Source organism: Chroicocephalus ridibundus, chromosome 2, assembly GCF_963924245.1.
Source record: "Chroicocephalus ridibundus chromosome 2, bChrRid1.1, whole genome shotgun sequence".
NCBI classification, from domain to species: Eukaryota; Metazoa; Chordata; class Aves; order Charadriiformes; family Laridae; genus Chroicocephalus; species Chroicocephalus ridibundus.
Genome location: NC_086285.1, coordinates 42,362,225 through 42,387,653, shown reverse-complemented (window position 1 = coordinate 42,387,653; position 25,429 = coordinate 42,362,225). Strand labels below are relative to the sequence as shown.

Genomic DNA, 25,429 nt, shown 5'->3' with positions numbered 1-25,429 from the left:
AGCATGAGAAGATGCTCAGGCAATCTGATTTCCCAAAGACTTGGGATGAGCCGTACGTACCCGGAGCTCCCGCTGAAGATGGTACCATCTGCATCAAATTCCTCAGCTAGTCTGATCAACACCACGCCCTCTCACACGCACTTTGGTCAGGATCTTTCAATAAACTTCGGAGGGGATAGTATTTCCTCCCCTATTTTAAAATTCAAAAAGCTACAGGACCATGAGTGGAAACCTCAGGCAAGTCTCACTGAAGACACCCCCCACATGCTAGAAGTTTTGAACCCTGGCAAGCAACGCTGTGTTAGTGGTGACTGCCCTGTCACCTGCCCCCACCAATGGCAAGGGTCCTTAACAGCTTAACAAGCCCTAGTACAGCATCATCAAACATCTTAACTTAAAAAAAAAAAAACAAAAACAAAAAACAATGGACATGTTGGTTATACTGGCACCACCTTAAGCCCTTAGATCTACAAAAGGGAAGGATCAGGCTAACCCCCTCCATGCTCAGCGGAGGCCTCATTCACCAAATCTCCTCCTAGGAACATCCACCTCCTGTCCTACGCCATCACGGGAGCTGCTTTCAAGAATACTAGTGCTACTTCACAAGTAAGGTTAAAAAAAAATAAAATCTCCCATCTTCAGGGGAGCCGACAGCACTTTTTAAACAGAAAATTCCTTTTAATTTTTTCTTGAGCCAAACATGTCATGAAAGGACTGCCGCCTTGAGCTGTTCTTCCTGGCTTGAAGAACGCACTGTCAAGAATTGTTTTCTTCAGACTGCTATCCTCCTGTAAGAACTTAGAGAGCAAAACAAAGTTAATTTATCAGTTGAAGGGCAAATCTTGGACGTTACAGTCCCAGCAATTTTTTTTTTTTAGCTCTTTCCACATCCCACGTTGAAGGTCCAGGAAGACACAGCTTCTTCTTGGCCTTCAGTTCATCCCTTTTCCTATCACTACCCAATGGACGTGGCACAAAATCCATGGAAGCTAGGATAGTCCTGCTGCTAATTTACCAGAAATTGCAGTTGTTCTCCTCTCAACATTCATGGGCAAGTTGACTTCATGCTGAAAGGTCACACAGTAATTTCACAAAATGTAGCCTAAAATACATCCATCTATAACTGTCTGCCACCTAAATGTGATTATTTCTACCACCTAACCATGCAGAGTACCATCAGAACGCAGCTCTTCAACACCAGAGAAATGTTCTCTGTTCTGGTATCAAAAGGCCGATCTAAGAAACACTGTCTCCACTGCAAAATGTAAAATGAACAGCCTGAAATCCTGCACAAAGTAACACCTACAGTACACAGTAACACCTACCTACAGTATTTAAAATACTGTGCACTTCAATGAACAGAGCAAGCCTTACCTTTCTGTTCTGTGCTTAGTCGATGTAGCCTATATTTGCAGGTAACACAGGCCCAAGAGCTGGTTTAACACCGAAGACATTACAAACAAACAGAACTTGAAAACTAAAAATTGCCATTAGTATTTAATCGCCTATAAAAAAAAAATAAAACTAGCACTTTCAGTTTACATCTCATTGCACAAGATCAAAGCTGGCCTTCAGTCTAAGCCCAGGACAAGACCCCGACCTACAGACAGTGAAGAAGCATACCCAGACCGACAGAAAAAAAAACATGGACGAGCCATTAACTTTCAATTCACACCGCACATGTCTTTTTAGTCTTATCAAAAGTGAAACCCATCACAGAACTCTCCGCTCAGGGCCTACAATCTTCACAAATATCAAATTACATTTTCAAAAACATGGAAACAACTGAAGTCCTGGGGAATTCTACACTTCTCCACATAAACCAAGAAGCAGCAGAAGCACTTGTTAAATTCAACAACCCGCATCAGCTTTATTAGATCGTTACATTTACAAGAATTAACGGTAACGGTGCAGCTGCAGGGTATTGCGTCTTCTCCAGGCAGCACGACGTGAGCCACCAATGGTGTGGTGGAATTTGTGGCCCTTGCCAAGACCACGACTCTTCCGCCCGGCCGATGTCAGCCCGCGCATCTCTCTGTGCTTGTGAACAGGCTTGGTGATCCATTGGGTATCAGGGTTGCGCCTGATGGTCTTATGGAAGGGATCGATCAGGATCACTTCAAAAAACTTGTAAGTGGAATCTTCACCCACCCAATACGAGTTCAAGACTCTCAGAGCCCCACAGTGACGGCCAGCACGTTCCTAGAGGGGGAAAAAAAATGCAAAAGGCTGTAAAGTTATGGATGCAGGGCACTCTTCATGCAGAAAGATATGGGTAACTCAAACCTAAAATTTTGTAGGTGCTAGAAACTTCAGTTTTCCCTGAGAAACCTTCTCTTCCTAAAAGAACTGTTCCCCTTCCAGTTGCAAAGACACAAGAAAAAGTAGTCACTGAAAGGAATGCTGTATTAAAAAAAAAATTAAAAAAAAGTAAGAAAAAGGCTGCTTGGATTCTTACATGAAACAGGTTTTAAAGAATGGAAGGAGGAAGGTGCTTGCTTGACAAAAGAACGAACTACTCTGTACACAGAAGCACCCAATAAATAAATACACAAAGTTAAAAATAACTTTAATGTGAAGACGAACACACAGAGCACAAGTTTACTTGGGGACACAGAAAAATCTTTTGTGGGAAGTTATGAAAGAGTGATCAATTTGCACATCCAAAGCTACATCGGAAAAAGACATTTCTGCAGAGAATAAGCCTGTACTCATAGGAGAAAAGAAACAGCTGATGTAACAAGTCTTTGTTCCACTGCTGGTATAAATGCTTTCTGTTCCTACCCTCATTTGTGGTTGGAAAGAAGCAGTCTTAGTTTGGAAAACAAAGTAGAAAATATAAATTATGCAACTCCATCTGCCTCTCCTGTCAAGAATATTCCTTATTTAAAACACTAAATGTGTGTTTAATCTTAGGACTTTATCGTACATGGGAAAGTACAAACCAATGGAGCCCACCCATCTTCTATCCCAACATGAACCCTACCTACTACTACAGCCTTCCACTAAACAGCACTTGACTGTTTTCTGCATATATAATAAAATTCCTTCAAGTCCTTGTTTTATTCTAGTTATGCGAGAGCAACACATATTAAACATTAAAACATCAACCACCCTCAACCAGCTTGTATGCGGGGATGGCAGCTACAATCCAGGTTTTATATCTCTATAACTTCTCTATCTGAAAAATATAAGTCTTCCAGGAAAGAGCAAGTCACACTCAGAAAATCGCAAACTGTAAATGAGAGCAAACAAGCTTTTCCATAAGCTGCCACCACAAGCGAGCATGTGATTAGCCATCAGTTATGGGGGAATAGCATACATGAAGAACATGCTATGAGCACTGAAAACACAGAACTGCATTTTTAACTTGAACTCACAATCTGTATTTCTTTAAAATTAGCGTGTCCCATTTAATTTTTTTTCCCTTTAAAAAAAAAAAACCCCGCCATATGCAACTTGCTGAAGGCAGTCTCCATTCTTTTACAATGTCTCTTTTTGAGAGTTCAGACTAGTACTAATTCTAACTCACTGAAAGAGGTTGTTTTTTTCCTAAAGATGAGAACTACACCTCCTCAATGCTACCACTGTGACACTATGAAACTTAAAAGATTTCACCAAATAAAAATTTCTGTTTTGAGTATTTTTATTTCTCATGCCTAACCCTTTATTTTACTGGGGCTTATACTAGCTGTATGTCTATTTTTCATTACAAATAAGTATACGCTATGAACTTCCAATAAACCATCTAAGTAGCACTTTCCCCAGGCTCCATTTGTAAAGTCTGAATAGTTTTTTCATTTGTCTCAATATAGCTTTTCAAGACATTCTGGTGCTCTCCTGCCATCGGTATTCATGGTCTTTTACTCCCAACACATTAATAAAATGGTTGTTTGGGGTTTTTTTTGTCTCTGAGCATTTTCAGCTCTTACAGACTAAATAAGACCTTCCTACTGTCACATTTCTGAGCAATAACCGAAATAGTCACCTCTGCTACAGACTGAAGACTCCGGGCAAACTTCAGCTGGTTAACACCATGATGCACAGGTTTACCATAGGTTGCACCTTTCGGGACTGGGCGTTTACGACCACCACGGCGAACACGGACACGGTAGATAACGTAACCTAAAAGAAATGGTGACTTAGGAACTAGAAAAATTCTGTAGTGTAGCAAGTGCAAATCACAGCCAGGCAAGTTTGCTGCCCGCACTGCATTTCCAACCCCAAAAGCTTCACATGAAAATTAGGTCATTATACCAATCTTCACCCAAACCTACAACTGGAGGTGGCTAGCACAAGATGTTTTTATTATTTCCATTAAAACTGAGTAAGGGAAGCAACTATTTTTTACTTCCAAACCAGAGTTTTGTGTCACCTTTCCACTATGCAGTTCCAAATACACTAAGAACAGCTACAGCTACGTTGTAACAAAAAAAACCCTCCCACCTTGAAACACACAATAAAACAACCACCCCAAAACTAAAATCCCGTATTCTGATAGTGGCATTCATAAAGCACTGAAGCACAAGCCACCCATGAACCCTGCTGAAATCTGATCACTGAAAAATGAGGAAAATAAACAAACTTCACAAACAGTAAAAGAAGCACGGACTCTTAGCTTTATATTTTCATAGCAAACAAACATATCGTTTCAAGGATTTGCCCAAGTTGTAGATGGATGGCCACTTTCCTCAAGTTTCTTTCACTGACCAGTAACTGTTTTTTAATGACAGCATCAACTACGTCATCTTGCTTACTCAAGCACGTGTATACAACCAAAGTAACGCATGATAAAATCTGGGTGGAGAAGGGACACCCACCAAACCTAGGACACTAAAAGCATCGGTCAATTCTGCAGTGGTAACACAGCACAAGAACTAAAGCCAAAGCCCATTTGATCTCCATCTGCGAAAATGGCCACAGATAGCGTGAATTCAAAATTACATGAAGTAAGGCTTTGGGTTGTCAGCACTGCTACCAATTTAACATATTTATAATATTAAGTTAATTTCATGCAGGACAATTCTGGTTCTTGGGGAATATTTAGGTTTCAGATTTTGTTATTCTACTTAAGGAAGGAAGCTGACATAAAACTCAATCGCTCCATCACGAAGCACATGGACTTCACCTCTACGTCTCATTACCTTGCTTGGCCTTGTACCCCAGCCTGCGAGCTTTGTCTGGTCTGGTGGGCCGGGGAGCTCGGTGCAAGGCAGACAGCTGGCGATACTGCCAACAGCGGACGCGGAGGAGGAACCGCATCACATCCGACTGCTTTTTCCTCCATAGCTCCTGGATGTACTTGTAGGCACCCATGTTGGTCTACCTGCTGGATTGAGAGGTCAATGAAGAAAGTGCACCAAATATGATTCCCGATTTGCACAGCTTCCAAGAGAGACATCACATAAAACCAAACATGTAACACCACTGACACATGGGATGCTCTCAAGCCTCTTTATACCACGGGTGCATCAGGTAACACAGCTCACACCTGGCAGCCTCCAACAGGACACATGGCAGGTACCAGTCTCTTCTTTCTTTTCATATGGCTTAAGTATTACACTCTTCAGCTGAGGATTTTTCAGATGTTTACCTCAGATACTACCAAAATCGACAGCAAACATCTGAAACAAGTTGTAAATATTAATCTATAAAGACGCATGTGACTGTAAGCGGTGTGGTCTTTATTTTTAATGGGGTTTAATTATCTCTAAAAACATCTGAGCTCTCACACACCTGCAGTGAACAGTGGATGTAAGTGAACTCCATTGAGCCACCACCCAAAGCACCATCAGAAAAACTAATTTTATTTGCACCAAAAAAAACCCTGTTTAAGCGTGATTTTCTGTACCCCTCTCTGCCCAACCACGGCACAGCTCTTACCATCCCAAGCTACCCCTTCTCCATACCCCCATAATGGCATAAAGCGCCACAAGCCACCTGCAAACCCAGCGTCAAACCAGGAGGCGCGGCCTGTCATCACCGCGCACCCGCTACGCCGCGGTGCGCGGCCTCCCGCCCGCACCGGGCAACCCCGGGCTCGACCCAGCGTCCCCCTTCCCTACCCGCCCCACACCCCGGGCGGCCGGGCCGCCCCGACGAGGGGCAGCCGGTGGGGCCTCCCCCACCAGCCCGACAGGGCCCGCCGCCCTCCCGGGCCCCGCTCCTCGCCCCGGGACACAGGAGCGGCCCCGTCCCACCCCGCCGGGGTGCCGGCGGGCGGGGGCGGCGGGGTGGCGGGCGGATGGCCGCCTCGGGCCCGCGATGGACGCGGATCGCGGGAAAGGCCAAGCACGGAAGGCCCCTCACCTGATGGCGCCCAGCACCGGAAAGGAAGAGGCCTCCTTCCCACGACCCCTTGCGGCGGCACCGCGCTTCCGGTGGCGGCGCCGGCGCCTCATGGGAAATGTAGTCCTGGGGAGGGGAAAAAAGGAACACAGTCGCCCTCCTCGCCCCGCCCCGCCGCGGCCAGGCCCCCGCGTCCACCAATAGGCGGAAGGAGGCGGGGATTAACCGGCCAATGGGCGCCAGGGGGCGGGGCTCGTCCCGCCAGGCCGGCGCGGCTCAATGGGGCGCTGTGGAAAGCTGCGGCCCAGGTGCGCGCTCGCGCTGGGAGGGGGCGGGGGGGGGAGGCGGCCGCGGTGGCGCGCGGAGCTGCGTTCGTTGGGAAAAAACCCAAAAGCCCTAAAAACAGCCCCAAAACATGTTCAGTGCTGGGGCGGGGGGAGCAGCGCAGTGCCCTTGGCTGGCGCGGGGGAGTCCCCGATGCTGCAGGCCCTGGGGGAGTCCCCGCGGGGCTGGCGGGGCGGGGGGGTGGGGGGGTCGGGTGTCCCCGCCGAGCTGAGCGTGAGCAGCCGGTGCTGGGCCCGCGGCCTGGCTCTACCCGCCGCTGTCGGTAACCGGCAGGTTGTTCCCCAAATCTGGACCCGCTCACGTCCCTCCTGCCTACCCGAGCATTTCTGTGCCCCCCCCACCCCCCCATCCATCCCCGCAGAAGGGAATTTGCCGGAGCCCGGAAGGGGCCAGATGCTGAGGAGGCTTTCGTGTCACCCCCATCTGGCCTTTTGTCCCCTTCTCTGTCTCCTGCTGTGCTGCTGCGGAAGGTGTCGGGCCCTGCCGGGGAATCAAAATGGGAATCGGGCTTTTCCCTGCCTGGAAATCCCCCCCGCTGCGGCTGCCGGGTGACCTTTCTGTTTTTCAGATTCTTGCTTCGCGGAGCGTATCCCCTCCCACCCCCCGACATTCACCAGTTAAACTGGGATCGAAACAGGACAAGGCCAGCCCCTCCTGGTCCTACAAAAGGTACTCACCGGCTGACTCTGTGGCAAAGTGCTCCCAACAGCAGCTCACTTGCAGAGGGAGCTGCCCCTGGCTTCTGCAGCCCTCCTGCCCATTAAACTGGTTTAAAACAGATGAAAAAACCTGCTTTTGCATTTGCTTTCCTGTGCTTCTGCCTTTAACGCTCCTATTTTCTTGCTCTGAGTCCGTAAAAGCTAGAAACTTTCTGTGCATGAAATAAAATGGAAGGAAGAGCTGTTTTGTTGCGTTCCCAGAAGTCATCCTGATGCCGCCAGATACTGTCAGGCACGCAGCAATAAACACGAAGCCCAGTAATGCAAGCTGAGCGGTGCACGCACACACACCGACAAGCACAGCCCCTGCCCCAGAGGGCTTCACACACCTCAGCACCAGCAAACAGCCTCTCCCAGCCTGACGGGATGGGTGTTGAGGCTGCAGGCAAGCACCAGCACCCATGGCAGCAGCCTAAAACCTTAAAAAAAGGTGTGGGAGGAAACCTCTAGTCCTAAAAATATCTATCAGTTGCTGGCGAGCGCCTGGGAGGGAGCTGTGCCTCCCCGTCACCCACTGCTTTGCGTTTTGCCTCTCGCTTTTCGGGGGCTTCGCTTCTGTCTGGTGCTGAGCTCTGCCACCGTGCCGGGCTAACAAACTCCTGTGTCTGCACAGGGATCCCCTGCTGACGCTGCCCTCGCGGGAAAGATGGGAAAGGGCTACAAGGTGGTGGTTTGTGGAATGGCCTCAGTGGGAAAGACTGCGATTTTGGAGCAGCTTCTCTATGGAAAGCATACTGTTGGTGAGATATTTTTACTTTTGGAGGGGGGTGTGTGTCTTGTTTCCTTTTCCAGAATCTTGTTCTGTGTGGGCCCCCAAAAAGCAGTAACTGCACAGAGGTGAAGGAGGAAATTAATGTGGTTTTGTTGCATCTCTGGGCAGTTTGTAGTCCCTTGCTTACTGATTTTTAAAAGAGGCTTGGAGAAGAACCCTTTCCATGATGTCCCCACTTATAAAATACATGAATGGTTAAAAAGACACAGACACAGAAAACAGGTGACGTGTTTGCTGCCTATTTACATAATACCTCATTCCCTGAAAGATACTGTAAAAGCCTGAAAAATAAATAGATATCACATGATGAGTGGAGAGACTGCTTAGACTTCTGTTCCGTCTTCTTAAAGCTTTATTTTGCTTGCGTTTGGCTAATATTTAATCAAAGTGCTGAAAAGAAAAACAGCTCTGCTTTAGGTCCCACATTCCGTGCTCAACTTCAAGGGCCAAGCTTCTCAGCTCTCAAAGAAATCCTCCCGTGGAAAACGGACTTGAGAGAGGAGCACGGGATGTCTGAGACTTGCTGCGCACAAAAGAAAGGGAACGAAGGCAAAGCTGGCTTGTTTCCGTCTGTTTCCACATGACTTGGCTTTGAGAGGAAGGGCAACGACCAGCAGGCTGACGAGTTATTCCCACCTCACCCAGAAACAAGGGGTGGCACCAGAGGTGAATCTCGGGGCTTTGACAGAAGGTGTCTAGTCCGTTTGCATCTTTTTCTTGGGCTGGTAAATTAAATGTTGGGGTAAGTGATTGGATAAACGCTAGGATTTCTAGAACGGTGCTTTGCAGGCACTGTGCCTTTAAAATGTGTGGATGGGAGGAATTTGCTGGCAAAGCGTGATACAGAACTGCGTGCTAATACCCTTGTTTAACAGGAGGATTTCCTCTAACATTGCAGCAACATCTGTTTCCAGCGTCCTACTGAGCCCCGTGCACGTAGCCCCATGTAGCTTTTCAGCGTGAAGGTTGCAAAACCTGCAGGCTGAAGGTTTTTCCCATTTTTCCCTGCCTCTCCTCTGCGCTTGGCGATTCTCAGAGGCACCCCAGTGGCATGAGCGAGGCCACGTTGCTTAAATCGTATTGCCTCGCATTACTTCCTGCCCCCAGCTCCTATTAGCGACCCAGGCAGGAAGGATATTCGGGTGTTGCTGATCAGAGGAGCTATTTATGGAACCAGCCGTGTACATGATTATACAACGTCATGGATACTGGCTGACATAACCGGAGGGAGGCCTCGTGCCTGGGGTTTAGCTGCGGGTGTCCCTCGGTCGCTCCCGAACGCTCAGCTCCAGCTCGGCCATTGCGCAACACAGACTTTCCCCCTCCCCTCTCAAAGAGATGTGTTTTCCTTTCCCGCAGCTCTGCTCTTATTTGTCAGAGTTAACAGCAAGGGAGGGAGCAGCTGATAGTGGAGGAGGGGATGCAAGGGGAGAAGGAAGAAGGTAGCTTCCCGTTTTTTATGATTTTGGTCACATCTTATTCCCGAGATGTTTGGAGAAAGAGGCACGTAGCAGAGCCAAGATCAGAGTCAGGAGAGAGCTCGTACGGAGCCACTGCAGCCCCAAGGGATGAGCGGCCACGGCCCAGTGCTTTTGATATCATCCACGTGTGCCATCAGGCACATTTTGGGGGATGGACTGATACGTTGGTGTTTCTGGCAGTCCCGCTGAGTGGCCACCATCCTCCCTGCTTCCTCCTCAGCCCACGGGCAGTTCTGGCAGAGGGTGCCTGAAGTATGGTGAAAACAGTTCCTGGAAGATCTCTAGCTACTGCACCGATCTGTGTTGATTTGACCCTCAGACTGTGGAGGCAGGACACCACTGTGAGGGTCTCACTGGGCAAGGACAGAGTTTGAGGACTGGTGAGTCCTTGATTGCTCCTCAGCTGAGTGGCTTTAAACTGCAGAGACCCGCTGCTGGTGCTACCATTGCAGGGGCGTCCCCTCCACGCTTAAAACATGATCGCTGAATCTCAATCCTCATTTCCTAAAGCTTGCGAGCTCCAGAAAGCTGACATGTACATCTTGGCCGCTGGCCTTTTTGGCAGGAGGCAAAAAGGGCTAGTGTGTTTGCTGAAAGCCTGTCTGTTCAGAGCCAACCAGCAAGGCAGCTCACTGGGCATGGCAACATGGACACAAGCTGTTTCAAAACCTGTGCTTCCTGACTGACGTCAGAGCAGCTCTGCGGCCAGTCCCAGGGCCGGGGAGCCATGGGGAGGACTGCCGAGCCAACCCACGGATACTTCTCCACTCCTGACGGCATCCACATCCACCTCCCAGTGATGAGAGGCGTGCTCCGACTTGGTTGTAGGCTCAGAACACAAGGCCTGGTGCCATCCTCCGAGGTGTCCCAGCCACTGACATGGAAGTCTCCTCCTGGCTGTAAATCAGCTGTGAGTCTATGTCAGTGCTCATGTGCCTCCTGTTGACTTTCCTGTAAAGAGGAGTGGTGGCGCTGCTGCTATCAGGGAAGTGACTAGTGTCCTTGGAGGTTTCACACTGCTATATAAAGCCCTTGGCTCTGAGTCCATGCTCCCGGCTGTGTGCTTGGTGATGGTGCTCTAAACCCAGTTGCACTGCGTTGCTTTTCCTAGAAAATTGTGCACCTTCAGCTCTCCCTGGCTTGTCACGGATGAAGATGCCTAAGTGCTGCCATGGCTTACGTGGTCAAAGGCACTGAGATTGCTTGAGGTCAAAGAGGAAAAAGTACTCAGGAGGGAGGAATACCCCCCAAAAAAGGAATATCTCTGTCCCTGGAGCATGTGAGCAACAATGTGTGGTACTGGGCTTTGTGCTAGGCTTTAAAACTGCAAGAGGGGCTGTTTGCCTTGGGCCCGAGGGCGAGAAAGGAGAAGGCAAAAAGATAAGAGGTGTTTTCTGAGACGTGTAAACTGTGTATTTCACGGCAGCCTCTCTGGCTAAACCGATACAAGGAATCAGACGCAACCTGGAAGGAGGTGTTCGAAATGAGTGCAGATTTAGCTTTGAGTCACATGGGGACTATATTGCCATAGGTCAGGCCAAATAGTTGCTAAGGCTTGCACATACGGATACAGTTGCCTCATACCTGGGACTATCTTTTTGTGGCTTTGGTGTTGTGTTTGTCCAAATCTTCCAACTTCTCTTGCGCTCCTGAAGAAAGAGGTGCCAGTCTTTTCTCCTCGGTCATGAAATGGGTCCTTGACCAGCAACAGAAGATCGTCCCACTAAATACCTGTGGTACCTGGCACTGCTTGGCCTGAGCTCTCTTGAGAGCGCTAACAGGAGAGTTGCCGGCTTAACTTTGGCATGGGACACATCTGTAAAGAGGATAGGTATTTTTCCTTGAACAGTGTCCTTGTTCAGTGACACCGAGCAGGCAGAAAGGAGTCTTCCTTCTGCCTTTAAAATATCCCTGGCTCTTCAACCTATGGTAAAGCTTATCAGCTCGACAGGAGGAGATGAGAACTCTTCCTGTAGAAAACACGATTTTCCTTATCTCTGCCTCCTGGCTGTGTGAACAGCTGGTATGGTCAGGTTAATCATAAGCAGCTACTTCAAATCATCTTACTAGCTACGAATGAACACACCATATAGTACTGTGGTAGAACCCATAACAAGAGAATTTACCTCTCTCGGTCTCAGCTGGAGGGATTTGGGGTTTTGGCTTTCGCGGCTCCAAAGATGAGGAGGCTAATTAACCAAATTATGCTTTCTTACATCTCTGTTTCTTAAATCAAAACTACCTCCTGATAGAGCTGCAGTCAGCTTCGCATTTTAGAAATAGATGAAAAAGGAGCTGAATGTTTGCAACTGAGGGTCACAACTGTGGCTACTGATTGGTGGAACCCGTACTTAACTAGCAGCTAAATCTAAATAGACCAGCTCCTGTTGAGGCCTGTCCAGCTCTTCTCTGAGTCAGGAGTCCTCTGACACACTGTCATTTGAGATATGAGTAAGAAAAGCCTGTTATCCTGCAGTTTACAAACACAAGGAAATAGGAGGCTTTAGGGTCTCTTTGCTAAATTCCTGCTGGAAAGAGGGAAGGGGAGATTACATAGGAGGTCTTCAAAAGTACTCCATAAGACACAAAATTCGTACTGCGTTTATGTTCAAGAGTCACTGGGGAACTTCTGAAATTCCATCCATCTTGAAATTTTGCTATATTTTGGTATTTGCAATATCTCTGCCTTGCCTAGCCTGAGCGTGCAGTATTCATTGGTATATTGAGCCTTTTCTTTTCCTCACTGGGAAACCACCAGGGGTTGAAACACCATCCAATTTATGACTGAGGTTTCCCCTGGCAGTTACTCTGTGGCAGCAGTCGGTAACATAGACGAAGACCTTTCTGTGTCTCCCAAGACTCGCACCAGCTAAGTAGGCACTAGAGAATGGCATCAATCTCCTGTCTATCCCTCCTTTCCCTCCCTAGCTTTTTTTTCATCTTTAGTTTCCAAAGAAACCGCGAGATTGTTCGCTGTCTTGTTAGTTCCCCCTTCTCCCCATAGCTTCTGAACCTGAAAGCTGGTTCCATCTGCCCGTGCATCTGTGTCACAGCAGTAGGTATCTCAAAATATGTTTCTGTAAATTTAGAAAAAAAACTGGCTGCAGGAAAGAGAGAAAAGTCCCACGATAATGATCTCCTCCAAGGAAAACCTACTTGAGCCGGCAGCGATCTGCAGGGTGGTAACTCCCCAGCACAAGTGCCCTTCCCCACCCAGGGAGCGAAGGTGGGAGGATGCCTGGGGATGCCAGGGATGGAAAGGAGAACTGGGGTCCTCGTGACAGGGAGGATGGGATGGTGCCAGACACCCTCCTAGGACACTGGGCTTTCCTGGCTAGTTTTGCCCCTCGTACAATGTCTTGCCCGGCACGCGTTTGAATGGAGACCGGGAAAGTGTTTAAATGGGATGGTACTAACAAGAAGCGTAAATTTTGCTGTCAGCAAGATGTGGCTAGCACGCGGTCTGGGCTTTAGAAGCAGGGCCTAGAATAAGGTGACACAGGTTCGTCTAAAAACTGTGTTTGCTTAAGAATCTACTTGCATATACTCCCTCCCCCATTGTACATAGGTGGAATTTCACCTCCGGAATCTGATACTGATACATAAATACCAGCTCCCTCCAAAGTCATCCCTCCCCCCTGCCTTTCACATCAAAATTTGTTGCCGTATTCTGCTGACTTAAGAGCCAGGTCTTAATTTTTCCTCCTCGATTTCAAGTAGGAAGTTAAAAGACATAATTTTCACTGCTACTTTTAATGCCATTAGGAAGAGACTGTCACAGGAGAATGTGGATATATTAAAGACTGTTGAATTACAGTGCAGCATTTAGATGGTAAGAACCTGTACAACATTATTCGTTGTTTTCTAAAAAGAAAACTTAGGTACTTATGGTTCACTGCTTCTTGCCAAAGTAGTATTTACTGATGTTAGATATTTCCTTGACGTGTCTGCAATGAGGCAGAGCAAGGAAAAATACAGTGCTATGTCCAAAAAGGGATCTGTTACCTACCTCGGTCTTTAAAAATGCCCTTGTAACACATTCTCCAACCACTCGGAATGCGTTCCTGCTTCCTTTTTTTTTTTTTATTAAGCTTTGTTTTGTCCTTCTGCTCTTAGTTTTGCTCCCGCACATTAGCGTGACTATATTTGGAGGTGAGATAAATTAATTTGATGCAAACCTAATAAGAGTTTGATCTGTGAAGGCTGCACAGAGAGGGGCAAAAAGAACAGCTTGTGCCACTTTCCTGTGCAGGAATGCTGCATACATCATGGGAAACCGTCAGCGTGGGTGGAATGCTTTAGCTTGTTTGTCAGTGTGGAGTATCTTGAATAGTGTCATTGAATACAGCAAAACCCGTATTTTCACAGGCCAGATAATCCCTCATGTTTTCTTAAACAATGCACTAATATGGTCCCTTTTTGGCAGACAAAGAGAGTAGCGCGGGACTTACCGTCGTAGCCCTGCAACAGCAAACAATTTGTGTGTATAAGACAGCAGTAGAGGCAAAAACATGGATTGCAGAGGGTTTACAGGAATACTTAAAACCAACTCTGAAAGTGGCCCAGCTACACTATACATAGTTTGTTGGGACCCGTAACCTTATACACCTGCACCCAGGGGGAATACAAAGGTAAGGTGAGGCTTGGCTTGGAAAAAATCATTTTAATTTGTTCAAAATAAGCTGCCTTGAGTTACCTCACATTTACCATGGGGAGAGAAAGGAAGGAGAGCCAGTAGGCAGACAGTTACCATAGAGCAGGTGATATATATATATATAAAAAAGCTTGTTAGCTTGTGCATGCTTTTACCTTGGAGTAAATGAGCTTGCTCCTATTAGCAAATCTGAGTCATTTTAAATCCCTAAGGGATGGAGAAAGCTCACTGTGTATTTGAGTAAATATAGCATACAACTTTGCTTGCATGCAAACATCCCCTTCTCTTTCTGGCTTGATTTCACTTGTTGGTTGGTTGTACCACCAATACACATTCATTTCCAGAATTATTCCTTTGGCTCCTGCTTCTGCCGTGTGATCCAGCTCGGTATGAAGCAAAGAAGTAGGCTCAAGATGTTAGTACTTGATTTTCTGGTGTTCCTTGGCTGTTCTTCCAAAAGGGTATGTTTGGGCAGGCCCCTTTGCAGCATGTTTGGCACAGAACTGGTACACTGGGTGGCTGGAGTTTGGGAAACCTGGAGGAAGAGCCATGTATCTTATCCTATCCTGAACGAGCATGTTGTATAGATTAATTTTCCAGGCATAATCATGTGCTCATATATTAGAGGGTTGTGTTTACACAGTGTCGCTATTGTAAAGAGCTGGTGGGGTGATCTATCAATACAGCCCTTCGTGGGAATGTCAGGCAAGGTCGAGCCCAGGTCAAGTCACTCTGGGAAACATGCATTGAAAGCTGTTGTGGGGTAAAATTCTGCTGTACTGCAAATAATTCTTATAGCGGTGCCGTACTTACACCAGCTGAACTTTCCCGCTTGTTTTAAAACAGGGTTAGAAGAGGCTGCCACAGTGGAAGATGTGTATTTGGCGTCGGTGGAGACAGACCGAGGCGTGAAGGAACAGTTACGGCTTTATGACACCAGGGGTCTGCAGGAGGGCGTAGAATTGCCAAAACACTATTTCTCTGTCGCTGATGGCTTCGTTCTCGTGTACGCAGTGACCAGCCTCGAAGCTTTTCAAAGAGTTGAACTGCTCAAAAAGGAGATTGACGTCTTCAGAGACAAAAAGGAGGTAAATGCGTGGCGCCTTAACCGCTTAGTTTATCGCTGTATCAGTGGTAGGAAGTTAAGGTTGCAAAGCATAGATTTTGCTTATGTAAAACGCACACAAAGGAAAACAAATGTACCCACAGCCTTGGGCAATCCAGCAAAAGGAGGATTTCTCGTGCTGGGGAAGGCTCATTCACACGCCACGCAGGTCATGCAAAAGAACGCGGGGGTTTTTTCCCTCCTCGCTTCCTCTACTACAGCTAAAATTCAGTTAGCTGAATGCACCAGCCAGGACACTTACGACTAATAAAACATATGGTCTACAGCAGTGCAGTTCATATGTTTTTTTAGATATTGTACACGGGAAGTCAAGTGCATAGAATAATATAACGAAGGGCATTATCTTTGTTTGTTTTGTATTCATGTACTTGATGGCTTACAAACTAGTGTAATTGACAATGGGTCTCCCAGACATTAGTCAATTGGCAAAGCAGCTTTAATGTATTTTAACAACCATATTGAATCAATTCAATTGTGTGAAATGACTGCTCTATTTTCCCTTAGAAAGCAGCTAGTGTTTTCAGCTGACAGTGTTCCAGCTTAGCTAAACAAATATAACTTGCATGTGGCATTAGCATTGTGGCTTTTCCTACAGTATCTTTATATTCTCGAGTAGTTTTCCCTGTTAAACGTCTTTAGCCTACAGCTTTCCCAATGTCTGGTTTATGCTGTTAAAAAAAAAAAAAAAAAGGGGAGGGGGCATGAAGAATTAATTGGATAATGGTAGGGAGAGACTTTCCAAAAATGTAACTCGTTTAGTACTGACAGCACACAGGGTGGTGGAGGAAGGCAGGCTCCAAGCCTGACAGCAACAGCCCGTGCAGTCACAGGAGAGGTATGTTAGCTGGGAGGGCTGGTGTGAGCTGCAGACTGTCACGTATATCAGGGATACGGGAGTCAATCGTAACTCCCCTACAGGGCAAGGAAAGGTGGACGAGCAGGAAGTTTTTGCCAGGCGCTGTGTTTTGTGGGGGCCCCGGTTTGTTACTTTACATCAGGTTGTAATGAGGAGAGGGAGTCACAGCCCCAACGGGATCTGTGTCCCTCTCTTCTGTGACCCACCAGAGCTCTTCCTTTCTCATTGCACGCAGGTGTTTTAGAAAACAGGGAGACCTTAATGTTGTGATCTTAGGACTGAGGGTAACATAGTCGAAAGAGTGGTGCCCACAATAAGCTGGATAAATTAGTTTTATTCCTGTGATTTCTAGTCCATGTAAAATAGGCTTTGAAGCATAGAAGGTGAGATCAGGAGTCCTACCTTAAGGTAGCATCAGCGGACTTAAAGTTTGGGCTCTGCTAGAATGCATCCTTAGCTGAATTAGGGATGTACCTCCACACATGGTGTTTCTGAGCTGGCAGAACTTCACCTTGTCGAGCGGCACAGTCCCCCGTTGTGTGGCAGATGATGGAAAGCACTGGTGGCTGGTTCCTTGCCTCTGCTGGCTCTGGGGGCTCTCCAGCACGCATCTTAAAGCCTGGCCAAATTTTGTACTAAATAGAGGTTGTGTTCTCTCGTACTGACAGAGCTTAACCATAGGTAAAATTCAGTTGGAGCATGCGGTAAATGCATATGAAGATTATAGCTTCTTTCAAGGACTTCGCAGAGGGGAAAAAACATTTTTCCAAACAGCCTGGGCTGCTATAGAAAAGAAAGGAAGCCTCAGAGCTCACATGAACAGGACAAACATCTCTAGCTGGAAAGAAACAGAAGACATCCCGGAGTTAGTCTGATGAACCGGAAAGAGCAAGCAGGTGTGGCCACAGCAAAAACCCCAAATCATCAGCAAAAGAGGACTTTATCGCTTGATCTTTGTCAAACCACTAGCATAGAGATGAGACCGGATTTCGACTAAGGGCTTCGAACTATAAATATTAGCATGGTTTCCCCTAAGAGCTGATGCTGGTAAAACATTTTTAGAAAATGGTTAACTAAAAATAAGCAAGAGAAGTAACTTTAAGCGGCCAGCACTACCTTCAGCACCTCCTAGAACTGAAGTGCCGGGGAGGCCACTGACCTCAGCCACACTGGGCTGTCTGGGTGATACAGAAGCCACTCGATGGACCCTCACAACGAAGGGTCCGACTTGCTGCGGCTGCGCTGCCCCGGCTGGCTAACCAGCTGCTCTTGAAAGGGCTTCCGAGGGGACGGTGCCGGTGCTTACCTGACCCTTCCAGCGACAGAGGACTGTCCGCCGAGGTCCCTCTAGTGGCTCCGCCTGCACGGAGGAGCGGGCAGCCGCTGGGCTGGCACTGGGGCTCGGTAGCCCAGCCTGCCCGGCAGCAGCCCTTGTGGCAGGGTGGGCTTTAGTTATATTGTGGGCTGGGGCTTGGGGAGAAAAAAAACAAGCCGGGCAAAATCCACAGCTGGGGGGTCCAGGCTTTCTCCGCTGCCATGCATTTTTTTCACCTCTCAAGCGTCCGTGGCTCTGACCTACTCGGATGTCACGCTCTTATCATTTGTCTAGGGCAGCTCAATTGCAAAGTAAACGGAGAATAAGGCTGTTTAACTTTGGCAGTCTTGGGTATTGTTTCCCTCTAAGCAAGCCAGGAGAAAAGGGGAAGTCCTGCATATCCTATGATTAAAACCAGCTCCCAGCCCACAAGTAGATGAGGCTAATTCAAATCCCAGACCCCGATCTTCCAAACTCCACGCAGCTTACCTTGTGCCAGAACGAAGTTAAAGAACAGGTCTGAACTGTGTTGCTACTTGCCTGCTGTTTAAAAACATTGCGAGTGGTGGATGCTTTTTTGTGTAAAGCTCACCCTTTCGTTTTGCTTGTAGGTAACAGTCATTGTCTTGGGAAACAAAACTGACCTCCTGGATCAAAGGCAAGTGGAAACCGAAGCAGCACAGCAATGGGCAAGGGCCGAGAAAGTGAGACTGTGGGAAGTGACTGTGACAGATCGAAAAACACTGCTTGAGCCCTTCACCTTCTTAGCGAGCAAACTCTCCCAGTCCCAGAACAAATCAACATTTCCCTTGCCTGGAAGGAAGAGCAAAGGGAATAACTGCGATAACTAAGTTACCTTAGTATTGTCTGCTGCTGGCCAGGTCACAACCGAAGTCCTTTCCGTGCCATTTGCTTCTCACAGTTTCACTTAAAGCAATAATCTCATTCAGCAATAAAATCAGCAAGCTTATGGCTAAGATGTATCCTTCCTTCTCACAGGCTTGGCTTGAAAAAGTCACTGATGGTAGAAGCCTTAAAAAGCACTTATCGAGAGGAGTTATCTTGCAACAAGGGTTATGGAGGAGGGAGGGACAGGTGGACACCTCTGTCAGAGGCTTTGACTATGCCTGGACACAACCGTGTTGAGGGACAAATCAACAAGCTTAGCGTTAAGCAGCCCCCCTGCAGATCTATAGCACTAGGCACAAACAGTACTAGCTGCAATAAAGCATTAAATGTGGAGAGAGAGAATGTGTTTGAATTGGCAACAGTCCTTTTACCTTGACCTTAAAAGGGCCACAGGGCTTTTTGATGCTACAGGAGGCTGAGGTCAGCGTGTTGTTGCAGGAGCAGGGTTTGGGGCAGGAGGAACAACTACCAGCAGATTCAGCTGCTGAAGTTCTGCTAGCGTCTGGAAGAAAGAATGAAAAAAAAAAAAAAAAAAAAGAAGAAGAAAAAAAACCCTAAATCTTGTGGGATACCAGAACAGATGGTGAACTCAAGGTGAGGCCCCACCTTGAGTACTGTGTCCAGTTTTGGGCCCCTCACCACAAAAAAAGACATTGAGGTCCTAGAGTGTATCCAGAGAAGGGCAATGAAGCTGGTGAAGGATCTAGAGCATGAGTCTTATGAGGAGCGGCTGAGGGAACTGGGGATGTTTAGCCTGGAGAAAAGGAGGCTGAGGGGAGACCTTATCGCTCCCTTACAAGTAACCTGAAAGGAGGCTGTAGCCAGGTGGGGGTCGGTCTCTTCTCCCAAGTAACAGGTGATAGGACAAGAGGGAATGGCCTCCAGTTGCAGCATGGGAGGTTTAGACTGGATATTAGGAAAAATTCTTCACTGAAAGGGTTATTAAGCATTGGAACAGGCTGCCCAGGGAAGTGGTTGAGGCATCATCCCTGGAGCTATTTAAAAGACGGGTAGACATAGCGCATAGAGATAGGGTTTAGTGTGGGTTTTGTCAGTGTTAGGTTGATGACTGGACTCAATGATTTGAAAGGTCCCTTCCAACCTAGGCAATTCTACGATTCTAGATCTACCCCGACATGAAGGTTATCAGCAAAGTCTGGCAAATAGTGCTTTCAGCTCAGGGATTTATTTGGACAAACCAGAAAAGCTCTCAGAGCACTCATTAATTTAACTGCGACCTGAAGGACAACATAGCTGTAGCTGCGTTTGTTCCAGCATGTCCAGTACAAATCAGTCCCATTCACATAGGTGATAATTTTACCAAGGAATTATATGGAACAGCTTTGTACGCAGGAGGTAGCGCCCAGGCTCTGCTTAGTGCATTGCCTAATACTCCTACCCGGCTGTACAGCCCCGCTGCACCGATCCACCCTCGGTACAAAGCTACAGGCCAGATAGATAGCAACTGGTAGGAGTGCTGTACTACTTTTGTGAGAGGGGGGCTAGGGAGCGTAGGAGGCTGCCTTTTGGGAGCATCCCCATGGTAAACGCCCAGAAATACCTGCACAAATGGCCTTGGTCTTAATACGCCGCACGTCGTCCAGCAGCAGGAACACAACTGCGTGTTGCTGTGTTTGACTCTCCACGCTGGTAAAGCTTGTGCCGCAGGAATCTGCTGTCCTGGCTCAGCCTGTCAGTAAAGTAAACAAAATTGCATATAGAGGGACAGAACGAGGAACTGTTCCCAGAGAGAGGGTTTTTCCCCCTCTTCCCTCCCGAGCTTTTGGCCTCTAACAACCCCATACTAACGGATACTAGCTTTTCTTTGTATTTGAAGACAAGAATGAGGAGAGGGAGTGAACTGAAGCACCTAGCTCCCTCAGTTTCCACTAAATTAATGTTGTTTTGATCAAATATTGAGAATTTCACTGTGAGTCAGCAAAACCACGAGCAGTATTTGCACTGTCATATCATAACTGCTAAATAGTAAGCGTGCTTAATGATCACAATTAAGCTGTGTGCTTATAGCATTGCTCTTCCTGAATACTGACAAATAAAGTCCGTCAGCATTACTAATATCAGAGCAGCAGTACAATTCACTAAAAATTAAGCAGGTGTTCCTACCTTTATAATGAAGGCAGACGAAACTGTTTATGTGCTTTGCACAATATAGTTTGGATTGCTGTGGCCAAGGAGTAAGATAAGCGAGCAATTATGAATGAGCAAGCTCTTGTAATGCCCTGCTAGAAACATCCAATTGTTCCCATTGCAACACCCCAGCTGAGTAAGCACTATAGCACGACCTCCCCCAGCCCTGGCCAGTAATAGTCATTGTCCCCAACGATGCTGCAGAGCAACACTCCCTCCTCACTCATTTCCTACCCAACACACGTGTACTCAAGGCTTTTCCCTATCCACAAGGCTCCGTATCTGCCTGCGTGCTTGGGAAGTGGGGGTGGCTTCAGAGCAATAGTGGTTCACCTCCTCGCTGCAACCTCTCACCGAGGAATTGGTTACGTTCCTCCTCTTCAGCTCTGCAGAACCCTGCTTCTAGAAGGGACTTGATTCAGCTCCGGATCAATCAAAATAAGTGAAGACCTCTGCTAACCACGCACGGCCACTCAAGCTGACTCTTGAGCCAGGGGAGCACAGGTTGATAAGCCAGGATTAACTTAAAATGTGTGGAGATGGAACGGAGATGACTGGCTGTGCACCCCGCAGACTCGGTGCCACTTCCACCGCCAAGCCTGATGTCACCTGCAGGCTGCCAGGGCTGTGTCGCGCGAGATCAGCTCGCTCACTCGCTCCCCTGCACACTCAGGACTTGATAATGTTTTAAGAAAGGCGAGAGGAAAGGGATCTTTTTCCAAAAAGGTTAAGTAAAGGCAAACACGTTATCTTTGATTTGCTTAAATTCGTTGGTAACGCGTTTGGATCATTTTGGGCATTCACGTAAACAACTACCACCCACTGTTTTCTTTCATAAGCTTATTCTGATGCTTTTGAAGCACTCAAATCAATTGTCTTTTCTAAATACCATAGTATTTTATTGACAAGTGATGGAAAATGTAGCGTCTCCTCTGCAAACAAACTGCACACAGCGGTTGGTACTGAGTCAAAGTGAAACTCACTATAGTACAGTTTTATACAGGGTTAATAAGTAGAGTACAGAGTATAACGTAGTAGCCAAAGGGCAGAACACGTATTTTGTTCTTACTATTCCACTGACTCGAAAACCCGTCCCAGGTCACTGGGATCACCTACTTACTAGAAAGCTAGACAGTCCCTTCATAAGACAATGGAGAAAAAGTATTATAAAAAATAAAAATAAATTAGTAAATTGAACTGTCTTCCTCTGTTCCTTTTAAACTTCTATCCTGCTGGATAAATACAGATCAGTCACCCCAAATCAGCTCCCTCCCCCCTGCCAGCTACAACAGTTAATTTGGCACGTCCTGGTATCATGAAGCAAGGAGCTGGCAAAAAACCTACTGAGATGAAGCCATTTACCTCCTCACTCAGTAAAGGAGAGGAGGAAACCATTACCACAGGCGCTCCTGGTGTGATGTAGCTGTACACCAATGATTCTGCTAGGGCGAGCCAAACAGCTGAGGGAGCTCATACACCAAAACATACGTTGGGTCAAAAGAAGGCAGTTCAGCAGATGAGGCTAACGTGCTACTCCCCACGACCACCCAGCAAGGGTACCGCTAATTAACAGATTACTTTGGCCCAAGTTAGATTTGATCTACATATAGATAGGAAGTATATAAATAAAACATATACAGACTTTATTTTAAAGTACCAAAATAAATCCGAGCGCAAGACGACCACACAGCACTCAGAAGAATGTCGCAACGTGAAGTACTTGCCGTGTGAAAATGAATCTGTACTTCCGGCCTTCACCTTAAGGGAGCGGTCAAAAATGCCATACCCACAACTGCCCGCCTGTTGCGTCACACCTCAGCGTAAACACCATGTCTCTAGGAGATAATCTTTGTAGGCAGTTAAAGGACTTACAGATCAAGCCTCCTTTACTCTCCTTTAAAGTGTCTCCTGCTAGCTTACCAGGACACGATTCCTTCTCTTCCAAGTGGGAGTTGACCACTCCATCAGAAAACCACGATCTCTTCTTCCTTTTACCTCCTGCCCGTTTCCCTTCCAGATCTCTTACACTTTTTCCAGTTGTACTCTCAAGTAACGTGCCAGTCCTGAAAAGCCAATGCTGTGAAAACTTAAGCTAAAAAGAGACTAGCGTGGACTCTGCGGCAGGTTACCTCCTTATGGGCCGTACCAGCTCGTGCAACACTTACGCAGCACACAGTTGAAAACATCGTAGCTGCAGCTCGTCTACAAGTGTCCTCCCAAAATAGCAGCAGTCAGTGCACTCACCTGCAGATCTCCCTTGTCCTTATCCATACAGCAATCCTCAAAGTGTACCGGGAGACACTATTCTGGCAAAATGACAAACCAAGGCACTAAGCAGAAATCTTTTCTTCTTCTTTTTTTTTTTTTTAAACATCTTTTTATTAGCACAGTAACAAATGCAGACTTAAGTAGCCCACAACATACAACCAATCCACTGAGTGACTCCTATTCCATGCCTTACAGTTAAACAGCTTAAGGTATTTCACTACAGGTTGCCGTAAGTCCTGATTAAACCCTTTATTCTTTTCACGAAGATAGATTGGCTTATAAAATAATACATTAACTACTTCTCATTTCATATATGACGCCATATATCCCCCTCTCCATGTCACAGATCATGAGATGACAGTCTTTAAAAAGGATTTGTTAAATACCAATGTGCCCTCCATAGGGGAAAACAATCCCGATATCTTTTTACAAAAAAGCCCAAAGAAACCCAACCCAGAACAAAATAAACCCCCCAAACCCAAAACAAAAAGCAAAAACAGTGTGTAGAGTCTTGAAAGGACTTTTACATAAATGTCAACATATGTACCTGTACAAAATTAAGCTGTTTTAATCTTTTACATATTGCAAGCAAACTGAAAACCAAAGAAGTCTAAGAAGTTTACATTCTTCTCGGTACTATATGTGAGCTAATATTGCTGAACTAATTACAGTCTTAAAATATGCTATTCCCAATCCTAGCTGTCTACTGTAGCAAGATACCTTAAGTTACAACAACAAAATTGTAGGAAATAAAAGACTGAATAAAATCTGTTATAGAAATACCCTACTCTTTACCAGCACCCTCCCTCCCCCCACCCCTTCAAAATCATAAGCAGCTCTTTCCATCACAGACAAATAATGTAAGAGTTTGACGAAAATCCAGCTTATGTAGCGTATCTTTTGGTCCATTGTCTGGCCATTCTGTCGTGCTCTGCTCTGTTAGTCATATACTGAGTGGCAATACTTCCAACCAGGGGGTCAGCTGAAAAGAAAAGAAAGCAAACTGCTTATTTTGGACAAGTTACTGAATAACAGCTTCAAGATAAAGCTGAAGTGTGAATTTAACACAAGGGAATCACACAGGTAAGGTACCTTGCGACAATCTAAATACAACGAATTGATGGTCTGTATCTTCACTGATTGTGTGTATTTATGGCGACATGCTAATCTATTACCTATTAAAGAGTGAAATGCCAATTAAAGTTTTAAGGAGTTTAAAAGACAATTCAACCATCGTATTTTGCATCACTGAGGACTTTCACTAATTCATGCATTTCAGGTTTATTTTACCCTTTCTAAAAGTGCCTGGGACATGCTCATTGCTCAGTGTACTTGTACCAATACAAATCTGCCTTCTAGGAAAGATCAGGTCACGAGGGGAGGTTTTATTTTTCCCACAAGTTTATTTTTATTATATATAATATAGCATGTACTCTGGTGTTTCTCTCGTCTTTTACAGACACATATAGAAATACAACCTGTAAAACTGACTTTGCAAACCAAGACATATTCCTCTTAATTGGTGTGGATAACGGGTGGGTCAGAAAAGCAGTGAGGACTACCTGTGGCATAGCTGGTTACTGGTTTTAAATGGATGATGGAAAGTAAAAGGCTAACCGCCGTGTTTTCAGAACTGCGTTTGTGGCTGTGTTTCCGAATGACTACAGTCCTGCAGACCAGCGAGGAGCGTTGAACCCTTACCCCAAAACCAGAGTTGGTTTGGAAGGGGAAGTTTTCATGTGCAGGAGGAGGACCGCCGCTTTCCTCGCGGGCCAGCCTGAGGAGCGGTGAACAGCAGGCAGGTAGGGTGTAACACCTCCACCACCTCCAGCCCCTCTCCAGCTGCCCTGGAGAAGGGAAACGTGTTGCGCTGGAGGCCGGAGCTGTGCTGGCCGAAGCCAACAGGATGAGATGAGGGCCACGTTATTTGGGTGCCGGGCAGGGTGTAAGGCGGCAGGTGGCCTGCGTGCCTGCGCAGGGGGACTTACCCGGGTTGCAGTCTGTGAGGAGGGAGCAGATGGAGAGGAGAACTTTAGAAATGGTTAACGCCGGGCTCCAGTTGTCTTTTAAAATGTCCAGGCAGATGACGCCTTGGCTGTTAATATTACAGTGGTAGATTCTTGTCCGAAACGTTACCTGCAAGAAACAGCTATTAGCCGGCGTGCTGGGGTACCGCGGGCGATGCCGTAACACGCACGATGCCGTTAAATACACGACCTCAGCGGCAACAGCGATGTGACAGGGGGTGACAACTGAAGGGAAAGGAAAAGAGCCCCCGCAACCTTGGCGGAGGAGGGGGCACCGGCGCCGGTCTTTCGGCGCGGGCTCGGGCTGCCTGACCCAGCCGGGGCCGGGCTCCCCGGGCGGCCGCCGCCCTCTGGCGGGCGCTGTCGGGAGCGCACCCGCCGCCCCGCCTCCCCCGCCCCGCTCTCCGCCGGGAGGGAACGGCCGGGCTCCGCCGGGGAAGGGGGAGCCCCGACAACCCCCATCCCGGCCGAGGGCAGCCGCCTTGCACGGAAAAGCCCTTTCCCATCGGTAGTTGCTGGGT

At 47.1% G+C, this 25,429-nt stretch overlaps 3 protein-coding genes across 8 annotated transcripts in view; 1 reads left to right on the top strand and 2 right to left on the bottom strand.

The window, feature by feature from the left end:
• Nucleotides 1-1,842: 1,842 nt before the first annotated feature.
• On the bottom strand, nucleotides 1,843-6,414 carry RPL15 (ribosomal protein L15). Its single transcript, XM_063325182.1, has 4 exons — nucleotides 6,310-6,414; nucleotides 5,145-5,329; nucleotides 3,989-4,125; nucleotides 1,843-2,202 (listed from the first exon to the last, which is right to left on the bottom strand). Exons 2-4 carry the CDS (start codon nucleotides 5,314-5,316, stop codon nucleotides 1,897-1,899), a joined length of 615 nt encoding a protein of 204 aa, XP_063181252.1. The 5' UTR covers nucleotides 5,317-5,329; nucleotides 6,310-6,414; the 3' UTR covers nucleotides 1,843-1,896.
• Nucleotides 6,415-6,485: 71 nt separating this feature from the next.
• On the top strand, nucleotides 6,486-19,917 carry NKIRAS1 (NFKB inhibitor interacting Ras like 1). Of its 3 annotated transcripts, XM_063325185.1 has the most exons (6): nucleotides 6,486-6,596; nucleotides 7,202-7,302; nucleotides 7,966-8,092; nucleotides 15,106-15,347; nucleotides 16,910-17,137; nucleotides 18,168-18,302. In XM_063325185.1, exons 3-5 carry the CDS (start codon nucleotides 7,999-8,001, stop codon nucleotides 17,114-17,116), a joined length of 543 nt encoding a protein of 180 aa, XP_063181255.1. In that variant the 5' UTR covers nucleotides 6,486-6,596; nucleotides 7,202-7,302; nucleotides 7,966-7,998; the 3' UTR covers nucleotides 17,117-17,137; nucleotides 18,168-18,302. The 3 variants fall into 3 exon arrangements, with proteins under 3 accessions (XP_063181255.1, XP_063181253.1, XP_063181254.1); XM_063325183.1 differs by lacking the exon at nucleotides 16,910-17,137 and having other exon boundaries at nucleotides 6,487-6,596; nucleotides 18,168-19,917; XM_063325184.1 differs by lacking the exons at nucleotides 7,202-7,302; nucleotides 16,910-17,137 and having other exon boundaries at nucleotides 6,529-6,596; nucleotides 18,168-19,917.
• A 3,198-nt stretch (nucleotides 19,918-23,115) lies between these two features.
• LOC134511360 (ubiquitin-conjugating enzyme E2 E1) overlaps nucleotides 23,116-25,429 on the bottom strand; it is a 46,685-nt gene continuing 44,371 nt past the window's right edge. For all 4 annotated transcript variants that reach the window (XM_063325177.1, XM_063325179.1, XM_063325180.1 and 1 more), the window contains exons 5-6: nucleotides 24,870-25,017; nucleotides 23,116-23,863 (exon numbers count right to left, since the gene is read on the bottom strand). In XM_063325177.1, coding sequence (XP_063181247.1) covers nucleotides 23,766-23,863; nucleotides 24,870-25,017 — 246 coding nt within the window. In that variant the 3' untranslated portion in view covers nucleotides 23,116-23,765. The remainder of the gene's footprint in view (nucleotides 23,864-24,869; nucleotides 25,018-25,429) is intronic.

Bases quoted from the DNA above. Each gene is read 5' to 3' on its own strand.
- NKIRAS1 (XM_063325183.1), top strand. From the start codon at position 7,999: ATGGGAAAGGGCTACAAGGTGGTGGTTTGTGGAATGGCCTCAGTGGGA. The intron at 8,093-15,105 runs GTGAGATATTTT...GTTTTAAAACAG, and splicing joins CTATGGAAAGCATACTGTTG to GGTTAGAAGAGGCTGCCACA. The intron at 15,348-18,167 runs GTAAATGCGTGG...TTTTGCTTGTAG, and splicing joins TCTTCAGAGACAAAAAGGAG to GTAACAGTCATTGTCTTGGG.
- RPL15 (XM_063325182.1), bottom strand. From the start codon at position 5,316: ATGGGTGCCTACAAGTACATCCAGGAGCTATGGAGGAAAAAGCAGTCG. The intron at 4,126-5,144 runs GTAATGAGACGT...CATTTCTTTTAG, and splicing joins GGGGTACAAGGCCAAGCAAG to GTTACGTTATCTACCGTGTC. The intron at 2,203-3,988 runs GTGACTATTTCG...TTCCCCCTCTAG, and splicing joins GTCTTCAGTCTGTAGCAGAG to GAACGTGCTGGCCGTCACTG.